This window comes from Meleagris gallopavo, chromosome 1 (assembly GCF_905368555.1).
Source record: "Meleagris gallopavo chromosome 1, MGAL_WU_HG_1.1, whole genome shotgun sequence".
Lineage (NCBI taxonomy): Eukaryota > Metazoa > Chordata > Aves > Galliformes > Phasianidae > Meleagris > Meleagris gallopavo.
This window is the reverse complement of record NC_139404.1, coordinates 171,121,612-171,148,605: the sequence shown is the minus strand read 5'-3', so window position 1 is coordinate 171,148,605 and position 26,994 is coordinate 171,121,612. Positions and strand designations below refer to the sequence as shown.

At 33.7% G+C, this 26,994-nt stretch overlaps 1 protein-coding gene across 12 annotated transcripts in view; it reads left to right on the top strand.

Moving 5' to 3' along the window:
- The window catches only part of NBEA (neurobeachin), a 469,696-nt gene that overhangs the window by 81,135 nt on the left and 361,567 nt on the right, over positions 1 to 26,994 (top strand). For all 12 annotated transcript variants that reach the window (XM_085216030.1, XM_085216022.1, XM_085216029.1 and 9 more), the window contains exons 3-8: positions 2,599 to 2,699; positions 2,950 to 3,045; positions 5,097 to 5,218; positions 9,828 to 9,954; positions 19,657 to 19,776; positions 22,562 to 22,708. In XM_085216030.1, the coding sequence (XP_085072156.1) occupies positions 2,599 to 2,699; positions 2,950 to 3,045; positions 5,097 to 5,218; positions 9,828 to 9,954; positions 19,657 to 19,776; positions 22,562 to 22,708 (713 nt within the window). The remainder of the gene's footprint in view (positions 1 to 2,598; positions 2,700 to 2,949; positions 3,046 to 5,096; positions 5,219 to 9,827; positions 9,955 to 19,656; positions 19,777 to 22,561; positions 22,709 to 26,994) is intronic.

Here is a 26,994-nt window from a genome sequence, read left to right as displayed (position 1 = left end):
AAATGTTGTACAAATGAGAAACGGTGTCTGTTTTCTCCTTTTGGACTTTCTTATGTCTGAAATGAGATCGGATACCAGTTTTATATACAATCATATTTAACATTACAGAAAATATGAAAATGTTAAAAACAAAAAAGGACATTATGGTGTTTTGTAGCTGTGTTCATTTACAGATGAGCAGACTATTATGATTATAAACCAGAGGTGGACTATTTTCAATGAGATTCTAATACATATGAATAAAGTTGTGTAGTAATAGTGCAGGCTTTTTTTTTTTTAATATTTGGTTACACTGAAGCAAAAAACAACCCCTCCTTAGAGGTGTTTAAGGGAAAATGTTGCCTGTTGTATTTAGTTGCCAAAGTACATTGAGTTCCATAGATGTTCCTTCCTTTATCTGCACTTGTTACCTCAGTTTGCTTCAATCTTTCTGGTCTTTGTTTTACTGAAGAATACAATGTTAGGGAATTTATACTTATGTATCTCCCTAAATGTTTTATTCATTCTTTGTAACTATGTACTGCTAATGCCTGTGGGGCATCAATATCTTGAGGAGAAATAAGACATTTTCTTTGCCATAAGGTAGTATAGGACTTTAACGATGAAACAACATAACACGTGTTCAGTGATTTTAAAAATCTGTCAGTCATTCCTGTGATTGATTGTATTACTCTTGTCATCATCTGTGTTAGAGGATTTTTTTAATCGTCTTCTGATTTTCATCAAACATCTTTGCTTCTACAAGAGATGTTATAAAGAAAGCAAAATTTGAAGTAGCTTGATTTAAAACATAAGCTAAGACTTGGGAATAGGGAAATTCTCAGCTGAAGATTGGTATTCACTCACGCTGATTTCCCTTTCTGAGTTGTCAGTTGTGTCTGTGTTATTGTTCTCAGTTTCTGGTCACGTACAGTATGTGCGATCACTGCCAGCTTCATGTTGCATGCTAGTGACTGAATGGTGAAGGGGGCAGATGGCTTTAGGTACTAGAGGACGAGCTGGATACATATGACTTGTTGTTTTAGCTGTGTTTTGCTTTCCTTCAGGAAATTCTATCGCAATTATAATCTACTACTCATTTTAAAAGGCATATTAATTAAACTCCCAAACAAACTGTTTGGAGAAAGGAATAAAAACATGGTTGAGCTTTAATATTAGGGAAGTAGTCTGATTTTTATGGTGAAAACTACTGTGAGTTACAGTGTTTTTTTGTTTTGTCTTCTTGTTTTGCTTTTCCTGACATGCAGTTTCACTGCATCAGTGAACAGCTTAGTATGTCTCCTGTGAATTGAATGCCTTTTGTATGAAGACCAGAGACTGGTTTCATAGTGGAAGAGGCTAATAGATACTGATGGGTTTACACAAAAAACATATATGTGGGGATTTGCAGAGAAAATTTGTTTAAAAACAAGATATCATCCTAGAGAATTAATATTTTTTAATGCTACTATTTGTTAGCAAGTCTAAGAGTCATTCTTTGACTGATGAACAAAGAGAATGTGCAGACTCATAAAGAAGTTACAAGCTTGATCATGTCTTTTGAAGGGTCTATGGGGAGACTGTTCTGATTTTTGAGCATTGAAGAAATTAAAAAAGATTGTTAATGCTGATTCTATATTGTCATAGCTTTTTTGTTTTGAATGTCTGTACTTCAGTTTGATCTCTGAGTTAATTTCTTATGATACATCTGCAAAGATGTGCAATTTCTTTTTCCTTCTACTAAAGGCAGTAGTAATTGCTTGTAGTGCTGTTTATTTCAGAAGAAAATGCAGAGCATAGGCAAAATCCATCATCCCATAAACTAACAAATTTTTAAAATGGAATTCTGTGTTTTAAAACAAAGCTTCAACAACTAGCAAAAATTTTATACCTGATTTTATGTGAAAGGCAAGCTATGTAATGCTATTAATTTAAAATTTCATGGATTTTGAGATGTTTTAGTGAAAGCTATATTACATAAGCTTTAAGAATTTTGATGACTTCTTTTTATTTTGGTCTTGTTTTTTTCTCACTGATTTTTATTTTATTTTATTGTTGTTGATTGTAGGTTGTTTGGTTGGTTGGTTTCTAGCTTTTCATTTTGGTAAAAATTAGAAGCATTTTCACTGTAGCAAAGCTGTGAGAACCATAAAAAATCTCTGTATGATGTACTTAACAGTAAAGTATTCAGTATGAAGTACTTCAGTTAAAAAATAATGTCAAACACCTTTTTTGATTAGAAGTGTTCAAAAAATACTAACTTCAGAGGAATGAAGAAACCTTTATCCCAAAAGTTTATAATAGAAATGAACAAGCAATAAGTTTACAATGTATGATGAATGGTACAGAAGAGGAAGAATTAATCTTCATAAACATAATAGATGCTTTGCTTGTCAATGTGATGCAACATCTGAAACTGCATATGTAAATTTATTTTTAACATTAATCAACGATAGTATGAAATCCTTTGTAAAATATTTAAAGCCACTAAGTTGATTTTTAGAAGTTGTGAATACACTTACTTTTAAAGGTATTAACTTCTTCAGCTTTTTTTTTTTTTTTTTTTTCTGTCAAAACAATGAAATTCAGAGTTCAGAATAACTTTATTTTCCTTTGAAGATCTTCTAGTTGATATGTTGGGGGTTCTTGCCAGCTACAGCATCACTGTCAAAGAGTTGAAGCTTTTGTTCAGCATGCTTCGAGGCGAAAATGGAATCTGGGTAAGCTGTGATCAGATAAAGCATTAAGTGTCATTCCATTAGAGACTGAAGTTAACATAAATTGTCTCCTGGGACATATAAACTTGAATATTTTTTTTCATCTTGATTGAACATATGTTTATGAAGTACTTTAGCTAACTACTATAGAGTTAATTTGCTGTGTTGTTTGAAAACTGTCCAGTTTCCATTGTAGCCGAATGAGTATAAAACTGTCTGTATTTACTTCAGTGCAATTTTCTTGTTTTCACAGCCAAGACACGCGGTTAAATTGTTATCAGTCCTTAATCAGATGCCACAGAGACATGGGCCTGATACCTTTTTCAACTTCCCTGGCTGTAGTGCTGCAGTAAGTTTTCAACCAAAATAATACAATTTGAGGAACAAATAAATTGCTTCTTCCTTGCATTTCCTGTATTTTGCCTTCGGAAATTTGTGCAAGGGAAATAGAGGAAGTACATACCTGAGTAACACAGACTTTGCTTTCCATTAGGTTTGCAAGATATTTGTACTGTTGAAACGGTACACTTATGAGAATTGGAATGTCAAACACTGGATTTTTGACAGGGGAAATTGCCATTAAAGTGAAAATTTATAATTCCTAAGAACAGCATTTGTTTTGAATAATGTAATTGGTACTATGTTACATAAATCTGGGCCTTGAGGAAAATGTAGAGTTCATAGTGACAGCTAAGTCAGAAATTTTATAGTATCTTTTTCTGTTTGTTTGAACTCCTTTAGCTGGTTCCTTTCCCTCAAAGCAGTGATTTAAATCTAGTCTACTTTTGGCTTTACTTTTCAAGATAACTTATGACAATAAAATTGCATTCTTTTTTTTTTTAATTTATCTTCAGAATTTTAAGAAGGAAAATCAAGTGGATTTCCTCTTGTCAGTTTATGAAAGGCTGCACATAAATCAGGTTTCAGAAAAAAAAAAAAAAGCCTGCACAAAAATCTAAATGTTGTATAAATATTATAAATATATTTATTAAGGCAGTAAATGTAAATGTGAAAAAAAGAGAACTCCAGATTTGAGGTTCAATACATTCTGGTATGGAGTGGTATACACTCAGGATAGAACTTGGAATCTTTTAAGGGGAAGTCATTCTGCGCCTTCATTCCAAACGATGAGGGGTGGTGGGAGATTCTCTTAGATTGTTGCAAATGTATTTCCTCATCATAAAGCTTAAACCACCACCTCTTCTTTGTCAGTACAGCTGTTAGTATAGCGGATTGCATCAGGGAAATAAACTGGTGGAAAATAACTTTTTCACCAAGCCTGTTTTTGGCTAAAATACTTCCTTGATCTTGTTCAATATTTGGCTGCACAAACAGATGTACCACCAAAGTGCACAGAGTACACTGTGTGAGGAATTAGTAGCTGAGCTTTGAAAGAGAGCATTTCATTTGCTACTACTAAGTTAAAACCATTGTTAATCTCTACCAAATGTAAATGCAGCAGGAAGATAGCTGTTACAAAATATGAATGTCTACTGTGACATACACTGCTGTGACATTTCGGGGCTTCAGAGGCAAGTCATGATGAAATGTCTGTCTTAAATTTGATTTTCTCTTAGATCTTCAGAAAAAGTTTTGCAGAAAAATTTCAAATATGTATTCCTGTCAAAGAAGGTGCAGCAATTTGCATCAGTTATTGGAAGTCACATTTAAAATTGAAATGTGCAGTAAGCATTCCCCTTTTCTTGGCCGTGATTTTGCTTCATATACGTACTACTCATCATTGATCGTGCACCTGTAAATCATTAAATACAAGTATCAATTTTGTATTTCTTGAGTACTCCACGTTGTATTACACTATGACGATCTAGAGAGGGTTCATTCTCTGAAGTGAACTGTGGACAACTGCTTCTAAAATCACTTGTTAGAACTGAGGTAGAACCAAGTTTATAAGCACTGAATTGAGATTTTCAGTAGTGATGCGCATTGGTGACATCAGCATAGTACCAATACAGAGTAACAGCATAATGTTTACCTGGTGATAAATATCTTTAAAATTGGATGCATTCTCCACCTATAACCAAGACTTCATCTGCAGTATGTGAAGGTCAAAAAGTCAATTGTACCAATGCTGAACTACTTGTGAGAACTCCCTTACTGTTGTAACTGAAGGTTTCTTCCTAGTACTAGATGTATGTTCTCTATTAGTATTACTTATGTAGTTAAAAATTATAGTATTTTAAAATAAATGGAAAGCAATGCATTTTTTTTTCAGAAGCACTATTTAAAGTTTTTAAATATTTTCTTTAATATTTGAATGTTAGAGTAGATCTGCAGATTTATAATAAGAATTTTATAAAGAGATTATTTTTAGCAATGCTTAACAAAAAATGTATTCTTGGCTTGTTCTCTTTTTATCTTTTTTTCTTTTTTTCTTTTTAGGCAATTGCATTGCCTCCTATTGCTAAGTGGCCTTATCAAAATGGGTTTACCCTTAACACCTGGTTTCGTATGGACCCACTAAACAATATCAATGTGGATAAGGATAAACCCTATCTCTACTGGTAAGTAACTTTCAATCATGTATTTATAGTTTTCTTTGGTTTACTAATAATCATCCAGTATTTTTAAATTTTTTTTATTTTTAGTTTCTTACATTTTTTTATACTTAAAATATCACAAATTTAATTTAATTTGCTGTTCTGATAGAAATAATAGCTTCATCCTTAATAAAGTCTGTCACTGAGGATGGTGAAGTACTGAAAAGTCTTGAATCATTAAAAACTTAAAAGGTCAGGATAAAAAAATATCCAGAGCTTTCCTGTCATTCACCAATCTAGTCATTTAATTGTAGCAAGGTTCTTTTTGATCAAAGATGATTTCCTATTTGTAAATCCTTACTGGCCACTCCCAGTTACTTAGTTATGATCCTAGTGGGAACTGACTGCAGAAAGATGTGGCCAGAGATCTTTCTGCTGGGAGAGACTTACATCAACTTGGCTGTTTAAGGTGGACCCTTGTGCACAGAAATGGAGAAGGGAAGTAAAGAAGTGCTTTTTAGTTTTCCAGATGTGAGAGAAAATAACTACTTTTGTAATTATCTAATTCTGGATGCTGCTTCAAGAACTGCAAGTCAATTAAAAAAAAAAAAAATCATTGAAGCTATTTCCAAGGGTGATATCGGGCAACTGCTAAGTGATACTTGTGTATCGGAACAGTTATTGTAGCTTTCTTATCAATTACAAAATGAATGCTAAGAATCTTGGAAGAAAATTATTTGACATATATATGAATGATGAGTAGAAGAAATAGACTGTTACAGAGCAGTCAGGTTCAAATGGTAGGATGAACAGAATTCAGTAGCACGAATTTTAATACAATAAAATGAGGGTCATGTACCTAGCAGTGAATAATGGGTGCCATGCTTACAGAATTAGTAGTTATGCATTAGAAAGTAGTGATTACAGAATGATGCTGAGAGTTATTGTAGGTGACCAACTGACCATAAACTGAATGAGAGAACTAATGAAAGATTTTCAAGGAACAAACAGAAGAAAGTAAAGGAGATGTGATTGTTACCTGAAATCTTGGCAAAAGAATTGCATTTTGCAATTGCAAGTTGCCACTTCTTTTAAGAGACCATGTTAAAATTGGGTAGAATTCTGAGAACATTCTGGAGTGAACAGTACTCTGAAAAAGACATTTGTTAAGGAAACTTTTTGAGAGATAAGGGTGAAACCCAAGCTAGATTGTTATAATCGTACAGCTTTGTCCTTAAATCCAGGTGCTTTTACAACCACTTAATGGGAAAATGTCTAAAGCTTCTGAAAGATCTTTGCAAAATCTTATTTTTGCAGATGTTGGCACAAGAAACAGAGTACCAAGGAAAGCTCTCTTGACTTCATTCCCTCTCTGCTGATAATAATAAAGATAATGCAAAATAGTTGCAAAGACATGTAATGGAACTACAGAATTAGTAGAAAGGAAATCATTTCTTACCTTCAGGCAAGAATGGATTAGGATACTGAGATTGAGAATATATTATCTCAAATGTTCCTATCTGAAATTCCTTATAAAATCCTAAGCTAAAAGACAGGAATCATTAAGCAGTTTCACCAGTGTATGGGAGAATGTTTACCTGCTATTGAAGTGTAATAACATGCAGTAGCTGCTTTGAGAAAATGACTGAAATGAAATTGATAACTGAAATGTTGTTATGAGCTATCTGGAGTAAAATCATATACCAGCTGCTGTGGGAAGTAGTTTAAGGCTCCTAAAGCTGCATGGGTGTTGACAATATTTTCTTGTTTCCTCTATGCATTTCATTTTAGTATGCAGCAAGTTCTGCATGTGTAGGTAATTGATAAGACAATTTCTGCATAGCATCCCAGAGAACAGTCCTAGCCTACTTTACCTTTGGCAAGAAAGACAATGTGAAAATTAACATAATCTGCATAATATAATATTGAGGCAAACAGAAGACTTATTTGTTTTCTCAGTTTCTCAATTATGGTTATAGAATGCTAATTAAGCTGGTCCCAAAGAGAAATCTTGATGCATAGTGGCAAGACTTCATGTTTAGCGAATTCTATTCTAAGATGCAGAGATCTGGCCTGCTCAGAAAAGAGCTATTACTTCTTTATTTCAGTGCTTTCTTGTCTTAAAATGCTGAACTCCAAGAAGTTTCACATCTAAGGGTGTTTCAGTCCTTAGAGATAGATGGAGATAACGTATGTTACTGAGAAACAAATTTGGTATTGAGACATGCAGCTATCCAGTGAAAAGTTCTTTGTATGCCATTAAGCCCAAGGCAAATATATCGAAGTCTCAAAATAGCTCACCACACGTTCAGTGTTGTCAAGATTCTATTTTTACATGTTTAACCTTCGTGTTATTTTATAGAGTTAGCTAGGTGATATCATAGATTATCTGTGTATGGGTAATGTTCTCCCTTGAGGCTGTTCACTGTTTCTTTTATTGTGGAATATAGTTGCCTCCAGGGTCATTGTGAAAGCTAAATCCTTGAAGTGCATCCATGTTGAAAATAATCCTCAACAGACAAAGGAGAGTTGCACTGTTGTAAATTCACTGTTGAGGTCAGTTGTGATGGACAGCATGTATTTTTTTCTGTTTGTTCTGTTCATTAGATTATGTTTTAAGCTTATTTAGGTTTATTAAAAGTGTCCTCTTTTTGTGAGGAAGATTGTGTGAATGCCTGTACAAAGGGCTGTGGCAGAGGAGAATGCTCTTTCCGTTGTGGCTCCTAGAGGATCACAAGAATTGTGCACCACATATACATATAAAAACATAAATAAGAATGGGAAAAAACATAGCCTGAATTTGGGAAAGTAAAGCTTCTTTAACATCTTGACAATATGCTAAAAGGAAAGTGCAAACTAAAACATGGCTCGGGAATAGAGATATGAGGCATAGTGTGCTACAAGTCCAAAGATAAATCAAGGCTGGAAGTAAGGACCTCAGTGCAAGGACACACTGATGTGGAGGAGAGTTGTCTGTTATTCCTGTTCTGTTTAGCATAATCACTCTGCTTTTCCCATTTAGTAGGCATATTCTAATTAATTATAACAGAAGTGGCTTTCTGGAATTTGAGATTCGGAATGACATTTTTTTGACCTTCTTTAAACAAGTTCTTTCATAAGAGAAGAGCATCTAAGATCTGGCCACCTGGTGTGTCTAGTCACATCAACTATATTGAGAGGCATTTTTTTACCAGAAGATTGTGCTTTATCAGCTATATTCTTGACAGTGAGGAATGAGGAAAGTCTTTTCTTTCTCCATTAATGAACACATTTAACTATATGTTTCTGAAGATGAAATTAAATCTGTAATTATGCAATTTTTTGACATATTGAAACAGGATGTTATTAACATAGTGAGATAGATTAAAGATGTAGAATTTCAGTAGCTATTAAGTAAGATGAAATCTGAACTGTTTGCATATACTTTTCACCTCTTAATGGTCCTATGAAAAGCCTGATAGAAGTGTTTAGTAAAAATATTCCAACAGTAAAACCATTTAAAGAGTCATTATTTTAATAACATGAAATTATTTTAAAAGCATCCTACATCAATGAAACAGAAAAAGTGTTGACTATTGGGCTATATGAATATACTCAAATTTGTAATGACTTTTTAAATACTTCTGAAACTTCCTTTTGAATGTTGTGGATGAGGTTCACCATATGTATTTCAGCAGTGGGTTATTTTTCATAACCTGAGGTTTAAAAAGATTTTAGATAAAAATTTTTATCAATTGTGTAAATAATAACACACATATCTATTGTACCCAGAAAGGAAAAAATGACATAGCTTACGTAGTTGTAAATATACATTTTAAACATGTTCTAATTTGATTCATTAATTTCCACTAACTTCCTTTGCAGAATATATCTTAAGAAGTCCAGAATTTCTCTTTATACTGCTTTTGATCTCAAATGTAAAAAGAAGTATTTGCTTTTTGCATTTTCTATCTTTATGATATTTGCCATAGAAAGCTCATTAAATTTACTTTAAAAAGATATCATTAGATGCTACACTGGTTTAAACAATCAATTTGACAAATGAAAATCAATCCGCAACGTGGATACCTGTAACTACATAGATAAGTATCCTAACTCATCAGTCCTGAAAAAGAAATTGCTGCACACAGTAATTAACTGGAATCCAAACTTGTATGTTTTACCTGTTACATTTTTCTCCTAGCCCCACAAAACTGCAATGCATCTTTCAAAATCTAAGCATAGCATTTGGTTCTGTGATGCCTTTAGAACTTAAATTAGAAATAATATTTTAAATGTGATAAATTAGGAAACTGGGGACAAAAACCTGACAAATACTAGATTTGGAGATTTACTACCTTGTGTTTCTGGAAACAGGAGAAAATATATATTTATTGTTTTTTTTTTTTTTAGAATGTAGCCCAGAATCAATTTGTGATGAAGATTAGTAGAAAACCTTTCCTCATCACTCACCATTCCCTCTCCCTCCACCCACCCTAAGAAAAAGGGGGAACAGAAGAAATTAAGAACTTAAATTCACTGTTCCAGATGTCAGTTTCTATTCTTTCTCATGGCAGTTTAGAGTGGTATTTGAACCCTCTTTTATTACATGAGAGTTCCTTTTCTAATTTCATTGATGGTTTTTTCTTTTCAGTTTCCGCACTAGCAAAGGTGTTGGGTATTCTGCTCATTTTGTTGGCAATTGCTTAATAGTTACATCACTGAAGTCAAAAGGCAAAGGTTTCCAGCATTGTGTGAAGTATGACTTTCAACCACGCAAGGTAAGTAAAGTAGTAGTCATAATAAAAATTAACATTGATAATGCTACAAAATGCTTCCGGGAAGAAGTACTAAAATCCTTTTAGTAATCTAGTATTACTAATAATATGCAATTTTTTATTTATAAGTACCTTCTCTGACTGTCATGCAGAATTTTATATCAATTACAGGCCAGAATCAATTCAAGAAAAAAATAATAATTTCTGAAGTAACACTTTTATGAAGTCAACTTGTTTTAAAAATACTGCTTCATTAGCTGCAGGTACAGAAGAATTTTAACTACTTGTGAAGTGATTGAATGTCATCTCTCAAAGATCTGTATGTTACAAAAGTAATTCAAATTCTGAACATTCTGTACTTGGTGACCTTGATAACAATGCCTGAAACAATTCTGCTGGCAGAGTTTCTGGAAGAAACAAGGATCCAAACTTTATTAGTGATATTGAAGAATTTCCTCATTTTTCATACTGAATGAACCGAATGTTGATTATTTCTCTAGATCATATAGTGTTTCTTTCTGATGTATGTCTAATGCTCGTAGGAAACAATGATTCTGCTTGCTTCAAGGTTTCAGGAAGTTGGCTTAAGCATTGGCTTTCCCTCACACAGCAACCATTACGTGTTTGGCAGTGGTAATAGCCTTGTATGTGTTTTGTTGTGAAGCTCATTTCTTTTTTTATGGCCTCAGAATTTATATATTGAATTTCAGAATTTGTTCTGTCCTGAGAAACCAGCATTTTAGGGAAGGTTGCCGCTACTCACTTATCAACTTTATGTTCTACTACTTTTCTTGGTATGAGTTTGTGATTCAAAATCACCAATTCTAATTCTATCACGTAGGTTTGAATTTGTGGTGGTTTTTTTTTTTTTTTTTTTACTATGGTAATGTTCTTTCCTAGCATATCATTCAATGATGTGTGTACAGCCTTATAAACACAAATCTGCTGAGTGTATAGATTCTGTTCTGCAAATTTATTTTAAAGGCAGAGAAGTGTTTTAATGACAGTTTAAGTTTTCTTTTAAAATAATGTCTTATTTTACTGATAAACACTAAACCTAGGAACAAATTAAATTATTAACTTGTGGATTATCTTATTGTTAACTAAATGTTGGGGGCCAACTGATCCTTTTTTCTCCTGTTTTTAATGCAGTAACAGTCTTTCACGTTTTAACAAGATATTACTGTGAATGACTATATCTTCACACAAAACTTGGAAAATACTAGCTTTTGCTGTTGCACTATTCTAACTGTTCTAGTTAATTGTGAAATACTAATAAATGTATGTATTAAATTATAGGTACACATTTCATTTATTACATATTTACAAAGCAGTTTACTGTTGAAATTGTAACTTGGGAAGTGTAATTTTCTAGCTGTTTTCTAGCATTTGCTTACAGAATCAGACATCTCAGCAATAGCTTTTGCTAGGAAACATCCTCATTAAACTTCTGAATAATGAATCTTTTAAAAATATTTTTGTTGAATCACAGTAGAGTTATATAATCAAGCCTAATGCTCAAAAGTTCAGGAAGATATGTTTTCATGTGAATATCTTTAAACTATTAATTATGTCTGTATCCTTAATGTGTGATGCCTCCTCTCTCCAATTGAGCTATACTATGAAGTAGCTGTGAAGTATCCACTTATTCAACAGTGAGTGATAAAGTTTGAAAGATTTCAGCTGCATAAAAAATTGTCAGGTTATCTATATTGATATGTCTTTGGATATTACCTATGGAGGCCCTTTATAGCAAAGACACATTATGTTTTCAGAGAAAATGATATACGGAATGAGAACACAGATGAACTTAAAGGAAGGTTGTATAATTGACGTGGAAAATTAAAAAAAAAAAAAAAAGTAAATTTTTCAACTTAATGTTAAAGAAAAATCTATTTTGGTAGCATTTTGTTTGGTTAATTGTCTGGCAGAAAAGACCTGAAAACCATGTCCTCAAATACAAAATAGATGAGAAATCAAAAATATTCTGGTGAAAACAAACAAACCTGGAGTGTCTGTTTTAAATGAGGATATTGACTTAACAGAATATGACGTGTCAGTCAGTGAGCACTCACCTAAAATTGCACATAGAGGAGTCATGCTTTGTATGAAGGAGTTGGGCTAATCAGATAAATAAGTTCATTGTAACAGTAAGGGGTAAAGTTTCCAAATACTGCAAATCACTAAGTAGAAAATCCACGTTATTCAGTTTAAATTGTTAGCCACACGATGAGAATAAAATCTGTGAAGGACTAGGAAAGATCAGAAGATGAAACGATAAAGAGAATCTTACATTATTGATATGAACTGGTAGCATCTTATTGGGATGAGAGTTTAAACTTTTAAATACCAGGAGCTTTTTGAAAATTTCAGGGTACTCAAAGATTGATTTGCTTGACTGTCTTGAAAACAAACAAACAAAAAAAACCCCACAGAATTACGCAGATATACAGGAGTTTTAATTTTTGTTTTTAAAGTATCTACCAAAATTAATTCCTTAAAAAAAAAAAAAAATCATATTAGGAAAGGAGCAGTTAAAACACTGAAGTGTTTGATAGTGCTGGAGGAATTGCTTAAAGGCAAAGATAAAGAAGGCTAAGGTCAGATATACCATTACTCTGAAAGTCCAACAGAAATTTTTAAGGTCTCCTCATAATATATCTGAGCACAGATAAGTAGTAAAATAGAGATTACTGTAAACAAAAGAAGTACTTCAGAAAATGGAAATTGTATCAAAGCTTAGATTGCTTAAAAAATGTTATACTAAGTTATATGTGAAATGATAAATTTCTTTTTTTTCTAGTTCATAGAATCATAGAATTCTTAGGATTGGAAGGAACCTTTAAAGGTCATCTTTCAACTCCAATGCAATGAACAGGGACCTCCACCATTAGACCGTGTTGCCCAAGACCTGATCCAGCCTCACCTTGAAAGTCTCCAGGGATAGGGCATCAACTACAGAATAACTAGGCAACCTGTTCCAGTGCCTCACCACTCTCACTGTAAAAGCCATTTTCCTTATATCCAATTTGAAACCATTTCTCCTTGCCCTGTCACCACAGATCCTGCTAAAGAGTCTGTATCCATCTTTCCTGTAGCTCTTCCTTAGATACTGAAAGGCTGCTCTCAGGTCACCTTGGAGCAACTCCACACTTCTCTCCTCCATACTGAACAGCCCCAGCTCTCTCAGCCTGTCCTCATAGGAGAGGTGTTCCGTCCCTTGGATCATTTTTGTGGCCCTTCTCTGGACGCACTCCAACAGCTCCATGTCTCTCCTGTCCTGAAGACTCCAAATCTGGATGCAGTACTCCAGGTGAGGCCTCACCAGCACAGAGCAGATGAGCAGGATCACCTCCATTGACCTGCTGGCCATGCTTCTTTTGATGTAGCTCAGGATACAGTTGGCTTTCTTGGCTGCAAGGGTACATTGCTGGCTCATGTCCAGCTTCCCATTGACCAGTACTGCCAGGTCCTCTTCAGCAGGGCTACCGTCAATCCTTTCGTCCCCCAGCTTGTATTCATAATGGGAGTTACCTCAACCCAGGTGCAAGACCTTTAGATTTGTTGAATCTCATGAGGTTCACCTGGGCCCACTGCTCAAGCCTGTCCAGGTTCCTCTGGATGGCGTCCCATCCTTCTAGTGTGTTTACTGCATCCACAGCTTGGTGTCATCAGCAAACTTGCTGAGGGTGCACTCAACCCCACTATCCGTTTCATTGATGAAGATATTAAAGGGTATCCGTCCCAGCACTTTCCCCGGGGGACACCATTCTTCACCGATTTCCATCTAGACGTTGAGCCATTGACCATCACTCTCTGGACTCAAACTTGAGGCCAGTTCTTCATCCATTTAACAGTCCACTCATCAAATCCATATCTTAACAATTTGGAGAGAAGGATGTTGTAGGATACTGTGTCAAAGACCTTACTGAAGCCCAGATAGATGACATCAGTGGCTCTTCCCTTGTCCTCTGATGCAGTTACACCATCATAACAGGTCACTAGGTTGTTCAAGCAGGATTTACCCTTGGTGGAGCCATGCTGGTTTTCCTGTATTACTTGCCTGTCTTCCATGTGCCTTAGCATAGCTTCAGGGAGGATCTGCTCCATAATCTTTCCCAGCACAGAGAGGATACTGACAGGTCGGTAGATCCTGAGGTGATCCTTTCTATCTTCTTAAAATGGATGCAAGGTTACCTTTTTTTCAGTCACCAGAGACTTCACCTGATTGCCACAACTTTTCAGTTACCATAGAATGGCTTGATGACTACATCAGCTAATTCCCTCAGGACTCTGGGATGCATGAATTTAACCACAGCATGGTCATTACAGCCCAGGCAGCCTCCAATCCTGATGTCACCAATCAGTTTGTTTACACTGGTGAGCAACAGGTCCAGTATTGCATCCCTCCTGGCAGGGCCATCTATTACTTGACTCAGGAAGTTATCCACAGTGCATTCCTGGAGCCTCCTGGGTTGCCTACAGCTTGCTGTGATACTATTCCAGCAGGTGTCTGGGTGGTTGGAGTCCCCCAGCAGGATGAGCACTTGCAATCATGATGCCTCTTGTAGCTGGAAGTAGAAGGCCTCATCAACAGGCTCTGCTTGGTCAGGTGGCCTGTAGTAATCACCAGTCACAAGGCTCCCTTTGCTACCTTGGTTTCTAACTGTCACCCATATGTTTTTTACTTGCTCACGACTATTCTTTAGGGACAGTTCTTCACATTCTATTCCCTTTCTAGATTTAGATAGCAACACCCCCTTCCCTCCTTCCTTGTCTGTCCCTTCTGAACAGTTTGCAGCAGTTAATAGCCACGCTCCAGTCATGGGAGTCATCTCATCAGGTTTGGGTGATAGCAACTATATCATGGTTTTCCAGTAGCACAGTAGCTTTTAGCTCCTCCTGTTTGTTTCCCAAGCTACGTGCATTGCTGTAGAGGCATTTCAGCCAGGCAGCTGGTCTTATCGCTTCCTTACAGGATAACTCCTCAATTCATCTTAAATATTTCTGTTGATTTCCCCATTACCTTCTCCTATTGCCCCAGTAGTCACTACCTCATCATCATAAGATTTTGTATGTGCTGCAGTGTTGGCAGCATCTCTCAAGGCAGCAGCTCTTGAGAGTCAGATGCAACAATGAATGTTTGTGGTTTTGGAGATTGCTCGATAACTTTAGGCATTTTACTCCTCTGAAAGCCTCTAAGACTCAAAGAAATTAGATTGTCATGGAGTAAAAAAGAAACAACAGTTAAAAATATAAATTTAGTTCATTCAAGTGGAGGAGGCAAAGGACCTGGATTAGTTGTGATAAGTAGTTGGAGTAAACTATGTGAGCATACACATGTGTGTGTGCATCCATGCACACTGAAGAAAAAGTGTGTTTTGCAGAGCTTGCCTTGGAGATCAGAGCAGCAGAAGTAAATAGTTCTCTGAAGCAGAAACTATGTGAAAGATTCAGAAAAATAGGATAGGAAGGAGGTTGACTAAAAGAAGCTGAATGTGTGAAAAGAAGTTGTTAACATGCAAATAAAAGGCTATTTAAATGAAAAGATTATATTATATTGCTGAAGACTGACATGCACAGCAAGCAATGATGCTATGAAAAGATAGTATTGCTCTTTCTAGTTCCTTATAGGGTTTGTGGACAGTGTTACAATAAAAGATTGATGACCTATTTGTTTCCAAACAAGTGAGCCAGCTAGTAAGTTCAAACTACACACAACAGAACAAACTGCACAACATCTTGCAAATTGGTATATTGTCTGAAATGCTCTTAAAACACTGCAAATGGAAAGTCATGAAAAATAAATGAGTAAAACTGTGGATTTATTATTGTGAACTTATTTTTCTGTTAGAAAAGTATCAGAAATACAAGAAAATAGCTATAAAAGGTACAACTTTTAATAGTGTCATTGCAGTGAACATGTGCTCAGCAGAAACATTATCTCTAAATGGAAATTACTGTTAAATAAACTAGAAGGAAAAGGGCATTTTTTGTCTAACAGATCAATGCTAGGTGGTACAGAAGATTTGAAAAAGAAACACAGACTAAAGCAGAGCCTTAGTCATGCAGTTTGTGCTCAATTTCTGATTATCATAGCGACCAGCTAATCGGGGATTTCAGTGGTGTATATTTTACTGAATCTATGGGAGATGTTTATATCTGTAATAGAAACTTCCCACAAAAAAAAAAAAAAAAAAAAAAAAGGAGAGAAATAGAATTTGTGGTTTTTTGTGTTTTTTTTTTTTTTTTTCTTTTATCCTCTTGGGAAAAGAGGCTGTTGGTCAAGAAACATTAATTTGCTCATTACTTCTTGAAACAAAAAAAAAGCTGGATACGCATGACTTCATGAACCAAAGCTATAGTGCTTCATCCTTAAATTAGTGTTAAATAATAAATCTATTAACTTGGACTAGCAAGAAGTAAGTGTACCACTGTATGGTCAGTGGGGTTTTTTCACTCTTGCTAATTATTAGTTTTTAGGGAGCAAAAAGTTAACATACATTTTTAAAGACCTGGAAAACAGATGTGGAAGAGTGTGCATTATAATATGTATGTGTGTAAAAGCTTAATTTGGGGACTGCTGCAAGAATTACTGACAAAATATATTTTGCTCTTTTCTTTTTTTGATTTGTAATAGTGTGCTTTCTTTTATTTTAAAAGCAATGTATAAAAACATTTCTATTTCCTCTGATACAGAGAGGTAGATTTTTGTATGAAATATACTCTATGTGCATTTAAAAAAAAAAAAAACTTCATTATTTTACTGGTATTTATACAAAATATCGTACCAGAACACTGTAGTAAAAAGAAGAGAATCATAGGAACTGTTTTGAAGAAATGATGGATTTATATAGAGAGTTTCTGATACATAACACTTATGTAGACTATTTTATTTTTGAAGTTAGAAAGGCTATCAGTGCTAGTATGCTTGCTCTCTCTGTACTATTATTTAAAGTAATTTAGAGTTTGCCTCTGAATTACTCAAATTCCATTCTAGCATTAAATGCTTTAGGTGATAAGGCTTTCAGTATGCAACTGATATGAAGTTTAAACACTCCTTCAAAAGTTTACTGCCTACTTTTATTAAAAGGAATTTGCTTTTGACTTCAATTATGTATTTAAGATTTTTTATACTTTACAGTATCACTGTAGTGAGTTGTATCCAACCTGAATCAGTAGAAGAATTAATTGTACATAGCAAGGATACATTCTTTGAGGGGAACTGAATATGAAATATTTATGTTTATGTAAGATTAATAAATTTATTAAAATCCAAAATATTTTATGCCCAGTTTACTTTTTTTTTTTTTTTTTTTTTTTTAAGTTAGGACTTGTTGCATATAAGGTAGGAGAAATTTCTTTTAATGACTCAATCTGAAAAATGAGCATTGATATTTGTAAGATAACATTACATACATTGTGGTTGCATTCTTAGTGGGTAACATTATTCAGAGCAGTATGTTGAACACATGCTTAGCAGGCTGCACCAGAGCAAATATGGAGTAGTCCTTTTCAACTCAACAAGATTAGATGGTGAGAGTTTGTTCATGTTGTTCATTAGGAAGAAAAAATACATAAAGGACATGCCTTTTCAGCTGTATCCAAATAATCACAGATGTACAGAGTACAAAATATAACAAGAGGGTAAAGGAAGAAAATTTGTATTCTTCTTGTACATTTCTAAATTACGTGCATTCTATGAAGAACTTTTTCAACAAGTTATACATTTATGGCAAATTTTGTAACTCATTCACTCTTTTATAAAGATGATGATCATAGAATCATAAAATCATAGAATCACAAATGGTATGGCACGATACTATTGATGATAGTATTGTTGGTGTAGAAGAGAAAGACAGCCTCAACCACTTAGAGGATGACTTGTTTAGTTTCTTGACACATATTGAAAGATATGTAATTGCAGAAAGAGCCAGCAGAGAAGAAAATTTAAATGATTGAAAACATCAGTGATTTACTGAGACAGGTCACACTTCAGCATGCATGAAATTCTTTTTTTTTCTTTGATGTCCATGGAAGAATAAACTTTGATATGGTTTCTTACCAAGGCAGAAAAGATGAAAGGAACACATTTTCTGTTCAATTTTTTTTTTTTAATGTATTGTAACAACTACTTTGATTATTTAAAATAGCTTTTAGGAGGTGAGTTCTCCCCAAAGTTTAGCCATCTGAACTAGTGAGCTGAATGAGAAAAATGCACCTGCAGCAAATCATTTTGCAATTGTAGCTACAACTTGAAGGATGGGATTTAACATCTACGAGTACCCACTTGCTCTACTCCTTGAGTAATAAGTGTAGATGACATTATAAGTGACCCAGGGTGTTTATAGGTTCTTACAGTTGAATCTTTCAGTAAATAATTGGTTAATGAGTTTCTCTTTTGTTTACGAGATTCTCTGAAAAATAAAGCACCTTAAAATTCAGTGAAATAATTCAATTTATGTATTGAGGACTTCTGTTATGTTTTGTTGATTTATGTGTCTGTCTGAAAAACAATTTTACTGTCATTCTTTTTGGAGAATGGGGAGCATGGTCCTAGAGATCCAGATAGATTTTTTTATAATTTTTAACACAGTGCTGTATAAAAATCACATGAAGTGACACAAAATAAAACTAATGGATGTCTAGAGTAGTTGGCCTTTTGCTCAGGTATTAAATAACTTTAAAGTATTTGAACTGCTGCTTTCCAAGGCTGGCAGTTTGTCAATATAGCTCGTGCAGATATGAGTATTTTGCTGCATAGACAGTTCAACTTTATTTTAGCTTTGAAAATGTAGTATCTACTGGACAGAATCCCTTAGAGGGGACACAGCTTAGTTTCACGAAGATGTGTTTACTAAATATTTTTAGTAGACCAGTAATCATAAACAAGGTTATTAAGATAAAATGGAAAGGTTACAGAATCCAGGATGCCTGTTTTCTTCTGATTTGTATATGATTTGAAATAATATACCTCTGTTGTAGTTAAGCAGGGGTTGATTTGCAAATCTCAAAGGTTAAATTCCCGTTCCTAGGATTAGATTATTCTGAAAGTTGGATTTTAGGGGAAACTTAAGGTTTTCTTCTGAAAATTTACAATTCACGATTAAAATTCATCATAGACGTAAGGATTCCACTTGAACAGATTATTTGAAGGACCACTGCAGTTGTACATGGAAGCATTTTGCTGTGATGTTTTCTCTGTTTGATTATGTAATAATAACTATATAACAGTTGTCCAAAGATTGATGGAATGGAAAAGAATAGAAAAAAAAATCATATGAAACAATTGGGATAAGATCCTAAACAGGAATGTAAAAGTTGCTGTGGTGGATATTTCCTTTATTAAACAGTTTCTGATAGCTGTGATTAAAAAATAGGTATATGTTACATTTTTTTAGGGTAAGTACACATAGATTTCTGATGAGGCTTTGGTTGTGTTTTGTATATAGTTTTTAATTATATTACACTTTCAGGTATGGGATTGTATTTTCTTCTTAATTTTATGTACGCATTTTTTATCCTAATCCCATAAAAGGATGCAAGTAGGTACATCATGTATTTAATCACAGTTCTACCAAGTGAACTTGAAGTTCTGCTCACTTTACTTTTATGTAATTTTAGGAGTTTGCAATGATTTGTCTGGTCAATTAACATCATGCACTAAAGCTGCCGCTATATACTGTTTTTTCCGTTTCTTTTCAGTGGTATATGATAAGCATCGTGCACATCTATAATCGCTGGAGAAACAGTGAAATAAGGTGTTATGTGAATGGTCAGCTGGTATCCTATGGTGACATGGCGTGGCACGTTAATACGAATGATGTAAGATTTTGTTTTTTCTTTGCTTACAGCATTCAGTAAATCAAACTGCTCAAAGTAAATGCAAAAAAAAAAAAAAAAAAAAAAAAAGTGATGTATTTTCTCTAGATCTTTGAAATTTTTCTATTTTTTAAAGTTTATACTTTAACCTATCTTCCTTAGTTATGTATTTCATAAATTTAATATTGTTGCTTTTCTTTAAAATGTCATGGATATCGTGGTTTATTTTTTTTTTTAGCTGTATTCTTCATGACTGTTTTAAGGAAATCTGTGGAGATTTTGTTGGAGAGACTGGTATAGAGAATATTTTTAATATACGATATTAATTATCAATGATTTTAATATATGATATGGTATAGAGGATACTGATAACAACAGATTAATATTTCAATTTTTTTTTATGAGAAATTATTCTGGAGCTACAGACTTAAGAGAGATAGATTAAGGAAAACACTTAAGAAAAACAGGTTCATTCAGCCAAATAGTTATGCATGCTGCCATGAACTGATTTTTGTATCACATTAAATTCACTGGTTTTCCAAGAGGTGATATTTGGTAATGGTTAAAAGATTTCTATGTTATTTTTGTTGTTTGTTCTTAAGTATTTTTCGTATATTGCAGTAGGACTGAATAGCCTGGACTGTGGTCAGAGTCCTGTTGTTTCAAGCGCTGTATAAACATTGTCAGAGATCATTTCTTTTATGGAGAATTTACAAGATACATAAAGATTTAAATAAATAAATAAAGTAAAAGTCAGAAAACAGTAGCATGAAGAAGTGTCAGGAGACTTATTGTATTAAGCAAAGACTGACATCTTACATCTTTATCCCAGTAACAAGCATATTTTGCCTCTTTTACTGTTTGACTTGGAATAGTTCACAGGCAGTTGATTGAGATTAAAAATGCTGTGCTATATTTAAAGGAATTAGTATTTAATTAATGTTGTTAGCAAGAACAAATTAAGTGCTACAAATTTGCCATTTTGCATTTCATACTTTATTCGTTTGTACAGACAATAAGGGAGATTAGCAATTAAAAGATATGGAGAGATGTACAATTGCATAGCATTAGTCATCTTTGTGCAAAGACAGTCATTTGCTCTATCTGCTTCTACTACAGGCAGAAACCATTCATTTGCACCTGGAGAAGACTGCATGTATACCTATATATATACACCTAAATGTTAACTGGAATAATTTCAAGTTATCCTAACAGTACATTATAACAGGAAATGCATCAGATTTCATATTTTAAAAAATATAAATTATTTTAATGAAACTTATTTATGTTTCAAAATACTTTTTAGTCTGTTTTCTTCTACCTTGGAAGAGATGAGGGTACACACCTAATGATGCAGGAGAAAGGTACTTTTTCTGGCCCAAAAATTTGAATGAGGGAGGCAGACAAAATTATCTCTTGTGCTTTGCTTTCAAGTTAAACCTGTGGTAGATTTTCAAAGATGTATGTTTCATCAGCTCATTACGCATTGATATTTCTTGTTTATCGTATGAATCTTGGCTGTTCTGAGTGCGTTTATAGGGAGCACATTAGTACATAGGGAAATTAACTGTTTGTCCTTTGCTAAATTGTAGAAGTAAAGTTGGGTTTTATAGGAAGGGTTTAAATATTGTGTGTTAATTAAAGTAGGTGGGCTCTGCTTGTCACGGCTTCTGATCATCATTCTTGATGTTGGTAGAATTTTTACTTGCAAGAAAAGGCAAGGCATTGAGGTTTTTTTCAGAGCATGGGTTCTCCTTGGTAATGTAAGCATGTATGTTGAGTGAGAATGTGGTGATTCAAAAGTCAGCTGAGGTGTTGGGGGATCTGTACTGAGTTATTAGCTTGAAAATTATATGTAAATTAAATGTAAAATACTGTCTGTTGTACAGTTGATGATAAAAAGAAAAAGAACAAGAAAATAGTCTCGACATAGCACAAATATGTATATAAATATATATATATTTAAATTAAAAATTACAAATGTGTTGTCATCAAACTGAGACAAATTCCTCAAAAAAATTAAAGTTAAAAATGGCTATTTGCTCAGGACGAGTTGAAACTTTCCGACAACAAAGGCACAAGTATCAGTAGTGTCTTTAAGTCTAAGCAGGACTTTCATGGACTAAATGAAAATTTTTAAGACGTTTCAGCATTTGCCAGTCACCAGAATGGTCTTAGCCTATCATCAACACTGTGCATCTTGGATGTGAACTTTTGTTGCAAGTTGGGTTTTTTATTATTTATGTCAAAAAAAAAAAAATCAAAATTATCAAAAGAAATTACAAGTTCCAAAGGAAAAAAAAATAGATACTGGTGAGAAGGGAGGATAAATCAAAGATGAAATTCACCTCACTGATAAGCTGAAGTCAGAAGAATTTAAAGTCAAACCAAATCATTATAGGATAAGGTCACAGAACAAGACTGCGCACCAGGGCAAACTAAAAGAATCATATTTATTTCTGCTACAGACTTTTAGCTATTATAGCACAATAATAAAATAATACTGTACTCTGCTATTCTAATTCTCTGTTGTATGTCAAGTAGTTAATAAATATAAAGAAAACCTAGCAGGTAGATATAGAAGCAGTGTATTAATCACCCATAAAACAATTAAGGGTTAGGTAATCAAAATGAAATTGTTCACTACGGTTATTTAGGTACTGAAATACTAAGTAACTAATTTATTTTCCTCATTACAGTCTTCTTTTATTTTTGTCTGTACATGAATATTATTTCATTGTATAGTTTGTATAATTAAAGCTCATTAACGTTGCCTCTTCTAATACAGAGTTATGACAAATGTTTTCTTGGCTCTTCGGAGACTGCTGATGCTAACAGAGTGTTCTGTGGCCAACTTGGAGCTGTATATGTATTCACAGAAGCCCTCAACCCAGCACAGATTTTTGCAATACATCAGTTAGGACCTGGTTATAAGGTAACAATGGATCTTAAAAATAATTTTGCAAAATTGGAAACAAAAAATAATCGATAGAAATAACTGATAAATATAGTCGGAAGCTATGTGTGAATGTAGATACTTCTCTTAGGATTGTGTAGAACAGTGTGATTTTTCATCAAAATATAAATATTTCATCAGGTTTCCTAACTACTCTTAATTTATATCTGATTTTTGAATGATGCAAGTAATTTCTTTAAAGAATGATGAAACATGATTGTATGTCAATTTTATTAATTTGGATCATAATCAAATTGGCACAATTTTATGTTTTGTGTATTGAATTCCAGGGGAACAACTTTCCTCTTCACTCCTATTTTGTCTTTAAAACCTGAATTAAAGCAGATTAGCATTCAACAAACCGTAACAAGCCAGTTCTATTCAAATGCAAAATTCTGCTGAAGTAAGCTTTTTACTCATGTTTTGCTAGGGAAATTTAGGAGACAGTTTGGACAGATTCATGGTGTGTGCATCATCTTCAATTTCTAGTATGAAAAAAGTTTTAGTTATTACTTGAAATGACTACATATAGTGTTATCTCCTCAAGAAAAATAAAGCAGATGTTTTTCAGAAGCATGTAGGAATTGTTTGCCCATTGAAGAGGTCTTGAAAATGAATGATAAGGTCTAACTCCATCTAAAGACTATTGGATTTGTGCCACCAATTATTCACTAATTTTATTTTTTGCTGATTATTTGTGGTACCATTTGAACTATATTCAAAGTACATAGCATCAAAAATCAACATTAATTAATACAAAATTGTATTAATCAATTCAAAAATCAACATTTAGATACCAGCAATATTAATTTACAATCCCACAGATGTTTGCTATAAGTTATTTGACAACAGCTAGCAAATGGCTATGACAAATGAAAACATCTTTTTTGGTACATATGTTGTGTGGAAAGCCAAACATCTATTAAGGCTGCTTGAAGAAGAGGCAGTCCGTTCTGTGTGGCTTGTGGTTTTAACCTGCTGTGAAACCAAATTGTTCAGTCAGTCAAGAGAAGTTTGTCACCTGTGCAAACAAGCAATATTTCATTCCAGTGTTAATACTCTATTTTGCTATTTTGTTTGAAGAAAGATTTCTCCTCTTTTGCCATACAAAAAAAAAAAAAAAAAGTAACCTTATACTTCTTAATAATAAATGTAATAAATCTTTGTGAATAAATTAAAATCCTGGATTTGCAAGAGCATACTGAAGTGATGATATAGGAATAATGGTTTCATTTGTTGCAAGAAGTGAAAAATATTACGTGACATTCATGAGCACTGAGGGGTTCCAGAAGGCATGCATGTTTTCATACTAACATCATTTTCAGTAGATACTGCACTATCTTCACTACACTATTGACAAATTGCCTTCCTTCATTCATAGGCTTCCCTTAAAGTAAATTTTTTCACTTTAGCTTCTTACTGATTTTTTTTTAAATGTCAATTAAATGTAATTAAGTGTAATTTAATTCTTCAGGGGTGTTTTTCCTTCGTATGTTATTCAGCTTAGACTGTGTTCTCAGCAGAGTTAATGCCTCTTTCCTGTGTACCGTGCCTTTCTTCTTTGTCTAGACAACTAGGAGCTTTACTAATCAACCTTTACTAAACTTAGCTTTTACTAGTCACAGTTAAACATTCATTAAGGCTTTGGTTCCCATTTGCAGAAGCCTCCTAGAGGTTAGTAAAAAATGTGTAGCTATTGTTTTAAAGTATAGCTATAAATTAATTCAGTGTGTACAATGAGTTTTTATACATTTTATCTATAAATTTCACTTGCAGTCAGATACTGTCAGAAAGTGTTTTCCCTTGCTCCTTTACAGCTACATCTGTAATGATCACTTCTCACTTCTGACTCACCTACAGAGCCTTATACATATTTCAGCTTTAGCTTCAGTTACATTAAGTGTTGGACACTGCCGATGAGTTAAACTGTGATCTTCTGCTATTGTTTCCTCATAATTTGTTATGTTTTAATTGGAGAATTTGGTGTGGAATACATGAAACGAATATAGTAAAATGAAAAATTTATGCTGGGAAAATGAAATTCCTAAATTATTATAGAGATAATTCTACATCTAAATAAAAAAGTACTCAATTGATTTCAAGTAGATTGAAGCAATTTATTTTCTAATGTTAATATATACAGGAATGATAGTTGAGAATGCTTACTTTTGTACTGTTAAATTCAACTACTATGATTCCAATATAAACGTGTGCCATATGCTATACTTCTATTGACATAGACAGTTTCAGCTGCTTAACTGGTTGCTCAAAAGTGTAATCTCCATCTTGACAATTTTCATTAGTGATTGTGGAGTTAAAAATTCCAGAAATGTGTATGCTGTCTGAATGAATTAATAGATTCTTATACTGTTCATGGTCTAGTAGTAAATTCTAATACCATTTGTAGTCTGACACCACAAGTCTACCACTTGGAATAATGAAGACTACCCATAGTAACTGCACGTAGAAATGATAAATAATCACATTTATAACAGGGGAAGAGAGGAAAATACACCAAAAAATAGAGGTATGTTATTTGCCTCTTTCCTGTTAAACCCTCTCACATTCATCCACAAGATATCTTGGCTTTTTAGATTGTGTTGAATAGAAACCCAGTAGAATTCCATTGTGTCATTCCCAGGTTTCATCTGTATGAAAGCATGCTTAGTGAGTGTTGTGCAGTTACTAAACAGGACTTTCACCCTCCAAATTGTTGTTTTCACTTGCTGGAGGTTGACAAAAGGATATGAATGCATCATCTCCCTGCTCACACTGTGCTATTTCTGTTACCCAGCATTGTTCCCAGGCAGCAAAGAAGAGTGTGATGCATATCTCAGTGGAATTCTGAGGGGCTTATCATTGCAGAATAGAGGGGCAAGGAAAATAATGTGGTAGGAAGAACTGCACTTGATAGCAGAATTTGGTGCTGTTTGTAAAGGGAATTTCCAACAATTTTCCTAATAGCCCTGTGAAGTTTGTAACACTCCTATTAGCCCTCCCACATACATTTCAATATGAGGTATCAGATTAGTCTGTGTCTTGTTGCATCTGAGTTTGCTTTTCATCAGTGCTGCAGTATCAATCATTTTGTCATCTGTGAAGGCTGGAGTAAAAACTGCATTAATGCATACACATATTAACAGACCCCAACTAATCTTTAAAATTCAAATTCACTTCACCTAGTTATGTAGTGCAAGGTCATATTTTATTTTTGATTATATATATATTTATATATATATACACACATATGAGCTTGATAAGGAGGTACAAAGGAATATGTGTACATATATTTGCTATTCAGCATGTTAAAACAAAGGGTCTTTTTTTTTTTTTAACTTATGCCCTTATGGTGATTCTACTAGATCTCAAAGTTTAATTTCTTCAGTGACAGGTAATTAACCACTTGCAATTAAACCTTATACATTTACCAGCCTCTGCTGTCCTCCTGTGGATGCACTTTTGCTAGTCCCCAGCACAATATATGTATACTAAACTTTTTTTGTTTTTGTTTTTATGTAAGTTAAACCTAGTGATAAAAGGGAGCATTCTGTCTGATTTAATAACCCCTCTTTCCGTCGTATTATAATATTCTTGTGAGTAGAACATAACAGTTTCTAACTTACGATCACTTAGTTCAACTTTTATAGCAGGAAGTCCCTTTAAGTCTTTTTTTTACCCCCAAAATAAGTATTGTATTGATTTGTAGCTATTTGGGCATGTCTTTTCAACAGTGGTATCTTATAAAATATTGAGATATAGTAAACACTGAAAATTAGGAAATAGAATAATGTTCTAATTTGTTTTAAAAACTCATTTTATTTTAACTTAATTTAGAAAGTTGCAAAAGTTCATGGTAAAGTAATGATACAAATTTTTGCTGAAATGCTTTAGCATATTTGAAATGTCAGGAAATGCTGTGTAAAAGTAAGATATTTGGAAGTTTTAGCTCTGATAGGGCTTAAGGACATTACAAAAATTTCTTAGTAAGAAGAATTTTCTTGTGATAAAACACCAAAATACAATTCATGTAGAAAGCAGATATTTTCTGAAATCCGTGAAGTCACTGAACTGTTTCTGTCTCTGCAATAAGTGTGCAAAAATATGTATGTTTAGCTAAATATTCTCTTAGAGGAGAAAGACATCATCATCATCATTGGGACAGGCTGGTAATCTGTAGCAATGATTTCCTGAAGAGTGAAGTAGAGATGGCCATTTGAACAAGGAGCCAACTCTCAAGCTGTTAAGCGTAATACTCACTTTGCTGT